The 8053-nt window shown below is 37.6% G+C and overlaps 1 protein-coding gene across 1 annotated transcript in view; it reads right to left on the bottom strand.

Annotated features, from left to right (window-relative positions):
* Positions 1 to 8053, bottom strand: part of LOC107727963 (signal transducer and activator of transcription 5B-like) — a 19181-nt gene that overhangs the window by 7371 nt on the left and 3757 nt on the right. The window contains exons 6-12 of the mRNA XM_016538010.1: positions 6747 to 6877; positions 6419 to 6570; positions 4491 to 4646; positions 4216 to 4395; positions 2936 to 3023; positions 2249 to 2371; positions 2046 to 2138 (exon numbers count right to left, since the gene is read on the bottom strand). Of these exons, the coding sequence (XP_016393496.1) occupies positions 2046 to 2138; positions 2249 to 2371; positions 2936 to 3023; positions 4216 to 4395; positions 4491 to 4646; positions 6419 to 6570; positions 6747 to 6877 (923 nt within the window). The remainder of the gene's footprint in view (positions 1 to 2045; positions 2139 to 2248; positions 2372 to 2935; positions 3024 to 4215; positions 4396 to 4490; positions 4647 to 6418; positions 6571 to 6746; positions 6878 to 8053) is intronic.

Below are 8053 nucleotides of genomic sequence, written 5' to 3'. Positions count from 1 at the left end.
AGAATTAGACACTTTGACAATATGCCAATGATGATCCAACCGCATGTCGGTACATGTGATTAACCGCTCACGTGTGACGTGCTCTGTGAAGGACCATAAGGTGCACAGAATGCGCTTTTGTGTTGACAAAGATGTGATACGGGCAGTGGAATAGGAAAAAAATGCAGGAAGATGGGAGTTGAACTTCTTTTAACTTGAGCGCCGCGTTTTTAGAATGCCGTTTCATGCACGAGATGCTGCAAGAGACATAAGCACAACAGTCAAACGCGTCCATGACCACATAGAAAAAACAGTGGAAAAGCAGCGCAATCGAATATAAACCTGTAAAGAACTACTAGTGTATGTTCGAAATTTCATGCTTACATCATGGTGACAGGCTGCTATTCATGGTTTTTACAGAACATTCATAGCCTAGTTAATAATAGTCTACTGGTGTTATACCTTAAGTAATTTTGAATTTGAATTACCTTGACTTTTGAGATTTTTTTTTTTTAAAGTATTTTCCTTGTATTATTTCTGAACATATGTGACCATGGACCACAAAACCAGTCTTAAGTTGAACGGGTATTGTAACGTAGTTTGTAGTCACGGGAAGAAGGAGGCGGGAACCGGCGAACATTCAAAGAAACTTTAATGATAAAATAAACACAAAATAGCGCGACAGCCCCTCGCGGACGACTGTCGCGCACAAACGAAACCAAAACACAAAATAAAATCCAGGCCTGGTCCTCTCTCGTCCAACACGGTCGTCACTCCTCCCTTTTATCCTTCCGGAGCTCCTCCGTGAGACTCGAGACCGGTGAGTGGGTGCAGGTGTTTTATGAGTGGGTGCATTAGCAATCACTCCACCGGCCTCGCTCCGTTCCCACGGCTCTCGGCCCCGCCCCCACTCGTCACAGGTATATTTGTAGCAATAGCCAAAAATACATTGTATGTGTCAAAATTATTGATTTTTCTTTTATTCCAAAAATCATTAGGATATTAAGTAAAGATCATGTTCCATGAAGATATTTTGTAAATTTCCTACCGTAAATATATAAAAACTTCATTTTTGATTAGTAATATGCATTGCTAAGAACTTCATTTAGACAACTTTAAAGGCGATTTTCTCAATATTTAGATTTTTTTGCACCCTCAGATTCCAGATGTTCAAATTGTTGTATCTCGGCCAAATATTGTCCATCCAAACCATACATCAATGGAAAGCTTATTTATTCAGTTTTCAGATGATGTATATATGTCCATTTTGAAAAATTGACACTTAAGACTGGTTTTGTGGTCCAGGGGAACATATAACATGTATAAGACAAGTTTGTAAAAGATGTAGTTGTAGTTCATGCATCTTTTTTGCAAAGATATTTAACGTTAACAAGAGATTTGTTTAACATTTACATCATGCTGACAACTTCATGTGTGGTGCACTTAAAATAGAAATTTCTTTAACTAGAGGGTTAATAAAAAAAAAGTTACTTGAATCATGTTGTAGTTACATTTTCAAGTTGACTAGTTAAAAATCGAGAATCGGTCAAACGTTCTGGAAAAATGTATATTTAATTTTTTTGCCATATCGCCCAGCCCTAAATGAACTTAAACATTCTGGACCCTGTTAAGAGAGTGGTGTGTACTCCAATCCCAGTCAAGCAACAACAGTTTACAATATAAATGAAGATAACATGTTCATAAGTGTAAATGGATTATATCTGACAGATTAGAAGACAACAGAAACAGACTATTTGTGTTAAGTCGCCTCAAAACAACTTTATAAATGTATTTTTATGGAGAAGTATATCTAATCAAACTTCCAAATTTTTTGATAAACATTTTGCTTAAAAAAAACTTTTGTTAGAAACAGAATGGGTGAAATGATTTTGTTCAAAATTATGAAATGACATTTTTACTAGCTGGGTAATCTTGCAATATAAAAAGACAACCCTCTCATGTCCATCAGTTGGAGGGTAAAAGATACAGTTAATGATCTATCAGCCGAGAACAGTAAATTTTGTTGAAATATGCTAAGAATATATGTAAATGATGTGTCCACTAACCGTCTCAGAGAAAGCATTATCCCACAGTACAGTTGCTGTAGCGTTATTATCTTGACTCCCATGAACGATGACCACAACAGGCAGGGATAATGTCTGCACAAGAGAGAGAAACAAAAAGGGACAAATTTATGAATGATACAAAGGCGCATAATAAAATTCAACAAATAAGAATAACTTTGACAGAATTTCTGTTTTCGTTTTACCTTCACGTGAAACACAAGTTCATTGCCTCCCACACTGAACTGAGACTCAAACAGAACCGTAAACTTCTCTTCAGTCACTGACTCGGCCCCGCGGCGGTCTGACCGCTTAATACGCTTCAGAGACTGTAAACAAGAGGGAAATAAGTCATCATCATTCAAATATATATAAAAAAACAGTTTTGATGGATCAAATCCCAAAACATCCACTGAATCAAATAACAGCAGGCAAAAAAATTTATGTTTATAATCTTTAGGCCTTATTAACAAATTTCTGCAGAATGACTAAATTTGTTCATGAATTTTTTTCTCATGCTCGTGTTTCATGTAGTTAGTCATGTAATATTACTAACAGTATAAAAGTTAATATTATGTTTACTTCATAAAAAATGGTTTCACAGTAAAAAGACACGTGTACCACAGCCTTAAAGGGGGACATTTGTAGAATTATACTAAAAGGCCTTTTACTTGCTAAAAAGTATGAACTATCAGACGACAGAAGGCATGTAGTAGATTGTGTATAACCGGTTTCTCAGCAAAGTTTTGATCAAGCTGATATTTTAGAGGCCTCTGAAATTTGCGAATCAAATATGATACAGAAAGGTTTATAGGGTTTATAGGGTTAACAGCATTTTGAGGTGCATGCAAACACACACAATGTGTAATGTGAAGCCTTTAAGCACAGGTTACCATGGTCCTGAAGTGTGCACTCAGGGTGCCAGTGGTTTGGTGGTACTCCATCACACAGTTGTTGTTTAGAATCTCTCCACTGCTATCACTTCAGTGAAAAGAGAGGACAAACAGTCATGTCACTTTTTATTGTCATTCAAAAACATGCACACATTCAGAAACAAAACAGCGTTTCTCTACAGGTCTTGGTGGTGACATCCATAAAACCATTTCAAAACAGTAAGTACACAGGACATTGCACGACAAGTAACAGTATACATAGTATACATGGTACACATATAACGGTGACAATGATATACAGAGCTGTAATTTTATGCCGCCAATCTATCATGAGTACCTCTTTGTGTTTTCAGGCCCCCAAAATGCCGTTGTCATGTGAATGAGCAGCCAAAACGCACAAAAAGTTTTCAGTTTTTAGTCTGTGTCATGTAAACGTCCCCTTAATTTAGTTGCCAAATTGTCTGGTGAGTGAAAAAGTTCATTTCATTTCATTTTGGCCCCTAATTTCAATGAAAATTATCTCTAAATCTATTCTCAGTGAAGTGTGCATTGATTTGAAGAGTCAGACATGTCATTGCACTCACTGCTGACTGGTTCAATATCTGTTTGCAATCTGAAAGAGAACAAATCCTGCTACGGAGGTTAGTTACTACAACCAGGGATGCACATAAGAGGTGCGCATGCGCAACCGCTCATTTGCAAACCGACATGACTGCCAGCTGTTAATACACAATTACCATTTTAGATTGATTAACTGTAATACTATATAAGATTTCCATTCAAACTGAAAGCATAAATCTTGGCTTAGTGCTGCCAGAATGCAAAACTGTGACATTTCATTCGCTGATAAGCTTCACTCAGCAGTGCTAAAACAGGCAATGCATATAATTTACTTGCCGGCAACCCAGAAGTAGAACCAGACTGAAAAACTTATGTGCACCCGTGATTATGACCATGAACATCGGTAAAAGCAGACCAGCTTTTGTAGTACGTAAAACCCATGGTTGGCACAAAATAATCTAAAACTTTCCTGGCTAGCCAACTAAACTGGTTTTAAGGCACAGGTCCCTGATGTTGCACAATAAAGCAGCTAAATCTAAATGCTAAATCTATTCCATGTTGAGTTTTAGTCAAAGCCATATGAGGCCATTATGTCAGTTGCTTGGTTTTAATTTTTGTAGTTAAACAAAAATTAGTTGCTGCTGAAAAGTGTATCATTTTATTTGAGTAGGACAGTGTAAGTGTCTGTCTGAATGCAGTTAAGTGTTTTGTAACCTTACTTGCGGGTGTTCTCATTCTTCAGTAAGGCCTTGGCCTGCTGTTCACTGATGATGGTGGCCTTAACCTGTGGAGGGTTCATGTGGACATTGAGTTTCCCTCCGACCAGCAAGCGAACTGTTGCCGAAAATTTGGTTTGAGTCTTCAGCACTTGAGGAGGCTGTTTCTCAATTATAAATGTGCTGCAAAGAGACCAGAAGCAAAGACACCACTGAAAACCTTGCTTCACTGAAAGAGAGACGATAGTGACAATTGATGGCAGTGACTGAGTACACACCTGGTGACGAGTGCTGATATGATGTCTGTGACAGTAGCGTTGAGGTCAGTAAGCAGTTCTTCTGTGGGTCCGGGAATGGGCAGCTGCTGTGTCAGGTGTTCAACTCGGCGAATCAGCTGTCTGTTTTGCCAAATCATATCGGCCAACTTCTCACACCTGCATTCACAAAACAAGAACATAAAATACTGTACCACCAACGTGTTCAAAGCAAGTTGCACTGTGTATGCGAGGTAGTGGACACAGTGCAACTTGCATATAACATTTACATGTTATATTTCCTAACATGTAAATATTTATATGAACATAAATAGATCTAACAACTGACATATAAACTGAACAAATTTCACAGACATTTCATGAACAGAAATGGTTTGTGAAATTAAATGTTTATTAAACAATAAAAGATTTATTTAAATTATATAAATGCGTATTTGCTGAATGCTGATGGTAAACGAGAAAGTATTATAATGTTTGCCTTTTTACTATATAAAACAATCATTATAATACTTTATTGTATACCTTTTAATTCCTTTAACAATTCAAAAAAGAAAAATCAAAAGTGAGATCTCTTTAACAACTCAAATATTTCTCCTAGACAGAAATGAGTTTACTTTAAAGGGGTCATATGATGTGATTGCAATGCGTTCTAACACGCCCCCACATACCTACGTCACGATGTGGGAAGATTTGCATAACGCCGCCCAAATGTTCACGCAAAGAAAGGCGGCGTAACTTTTATTTTCGCCTTGTTGCCGTCGCCGCCAGGTCGTGAAGGCGCTGTGTTTCGTTGTGAAAGCGAAACTACTTTGTTTGGCCTTCCAAAAGAGGACGATATCGCTTCGTCATGCCTGGAGCTGATCCGTGCTGATCGCTGAGGAAATACTTCAACTTCGCGCTGTCGATTGCCGGATTGGCTTTCACCGTGGACGAAGTCCAGCCCGGGGTTGTCACATGTGGTTGCCGCAGGCATCACATCATGTTTTTGAATCATCGCTCCGGCCTGACAGGGCATCATCACAATATGGCAAGGGGCGTAACATTTTCGTCACGCGCTTGATGTATTCGGCCAATCATAACGCACTGGATAGCTGGCCAATCAGAGCACACCTCGCTTTTTCAGACCGATGAGCTTTGTAAAAATTGACGTGTTTCAGAAAGGCAGGGCATAGAGGAGAAACAATAATGTACCGTATGTGGAAAATAATGTGTTTTTTTAACCTTAAACCGCATAAACACATTTCATTACACCAAATAGACCAAATAATGTTCTTTTAGCAGCATCATATGACCCCTTTAAGATCGAATGGAGATTTTGACAATGGTCTCCTTTAAAGCTTTAAAATAGATCTCAACAACATAATATCGACTTATCGCGCAATATATATACATGACCTCAATCATTTTTTGGTGACGCAATATATTGCCCATTATATTTACTAAAAAATGTATGTCACCATGTTTTGCACATTCCACTTGTGCCTGTGTCTTTTGCAGCTTCTCGTACATAACGTGGTGTAGTCATGAGGTGCTAGTTCAAATTTAAAAAGTGCTTCTACAAAAAAAGTTTCATCTGCAGATATGGCCTTGTTTAGGAATCTGTGCCTTTGTGCATACGGACATCTTATTCAGGTTTTTTAAGGTATCTTATATTTTGATACTTAATTTCCATTATCTAAATATTCTTAAAAATTAAAAGTTTGTTGTCATTTGGAAGTGTGTAGGCCTTCTTGCATTATTATGCTGTTACATTATGATTATATATTCAGTGGCATAAAATGGTCTTTAATATGACAATAATATCGCTTATCGCAATTATTTCTGGGGCAATAAATCGCACAACAAAAAGTTGTTATCGTGACAGGCCTATCTATGGTACTCCCTCAGGCCCTGTAAACATGTGTAAGTGTGTGTATATTGTGCACCAGTACCAGGCTTGCAGTATGTCCAGTCCTCCCTCTGATGGTCCTCCATTGCCTGCGAGCTGCTGTCGTCTCTTCCACTGAATCAGTTCATCATCTACGATCACAGTTTGCTGTTTCCTCAACAGAGCTAGAGTCCTCTGATGCTTCTCTGCCAGTTCCTATACACAAACACACATTATGTTTTTCAACCAATGGATAAGATGGAGAATATTGCTTCTTGCGCTGAAAACAAACAAAATATTTGTTACTGATTTTATACTGTTTTACGAAAAAAAAGAAAGAAAAAAAAACCATACATGCATGCGTATATGCGTATCATATAGATTCAGTGTACCTGTCTGTATTTCTGTAAGGTGTTGGCCTCTCGTGTGAGCCAGGCCTCTAGTGTTGACTTCCTGCTCTGCAGACCTGATTCTCTCTGAACACGCTCAGCTGGAGGAATGCTGGCCAAACTACTCAACTGAGCTATTCGACAAAGAGAAAACTTCAATTAATCATTTAAAAATACAGTTCAATGACACATTACTCAAAATCATTTCCTGTGTAGCTTTCTTTTTTTCACATTTTTGCTATTTATATCAGAACTCACTTGGCTTGAGTTCAACATGTTCAAAACTTGACTCGGTTTGATTCGACTGTTTCAAAAGATGATTTGTTCACATAATGGACATCGCTAAGCACATCTGACCAGGCAATATTGTCCCATTTGTCCAGTTTTGTCCAATCTTGCTCCTGGAGAAGCTATTTTCCAGCAGAGTTTATCTCCAACAGACCTGTCTGGAAGTTTCTAGTAATCCTGAAGACTCTGTTATCAGGGTTGGAGTTAAACTTTGCAGAAGGGTGGACCTCAAAAAGCAAGAATGGTCACTCTTAGGAGTCTTTTTTTAATATAAATTGTTTAAAAAATTGCAATCTCAAAAGTTATGGGTTTGAATCAGTCTGACCATTTTTTCACATTATCAGTCAGGTGTGTGTTTCCCAAAACTTCATTAGTACCTCATAAGTCGTCGTAAGTACTAAAACAGTTAAATTATTTAGCGTCAACCAAACTAAGAAGCCAATGAACATTCACGGCATCTCAATGTTGTGTGGTTGATGCCATGTTTGTAAAAGCATCATTTTGTAGAAATTATAATGTGCTGGCTGAATGAACACATATAGCCTGAAGGAGTAAAGTTTACAGCAATTACATACTGCATGTAAACGTTTAAAAAATCAATGGTTTTCTGTTGTTTCTGTGTAAATTAACTATAATAACCTTACAGTATTTGCAATCTTGAATGAACTAATTAGTAGAAGTTCTTAACCTCTGTGTGACATCATTAACGACAGTCCCAAATTGCTGAACCAACGTTGTTCAAACAACGGTTGTGCGAACATGTTACTACGGTTTTGGTAAACAGTTGTGTGTTGCTAGTTAATTTGCATTGTACTATGGTAGTTAGGCAGCAAGTTACGTCATTGTACAGGAAACAAACTCCAGAGAGGCTACTGAATCAACAAATGACTCACTTACTGAACTACAAGTTCCATGTCAATTCATCATTACTTTAATGTAGCAATTAGGCAGCTTTTACATGCTGAGTCACTATATATATATATATATATATATATATATATATATGTATATAGTAGGACTGT

Source organism: Sinocyclocheilus rhinocerous, unplaced genomic scaffold (genome assembly GCF_001515625.1).
Source record: "Sinocyclocheilus rhinocerous isolate Xijiao unplaced genomic scaffold, SAMN03320098_v1.1 scaffold3201, whole genome shotgun sequence".
In the NCBI taxonomy this organism is placed as follows: Eukaryota; Metazoa; Chordata; class Actinopteri; order Cypriniformes; family Cyprinidae; genus Sinocyclocheilus; species Sinocyclocheilus rhinocerous.
This window is presented reverse-complemented; position numbering and strand designations above follow the sequence as displayed.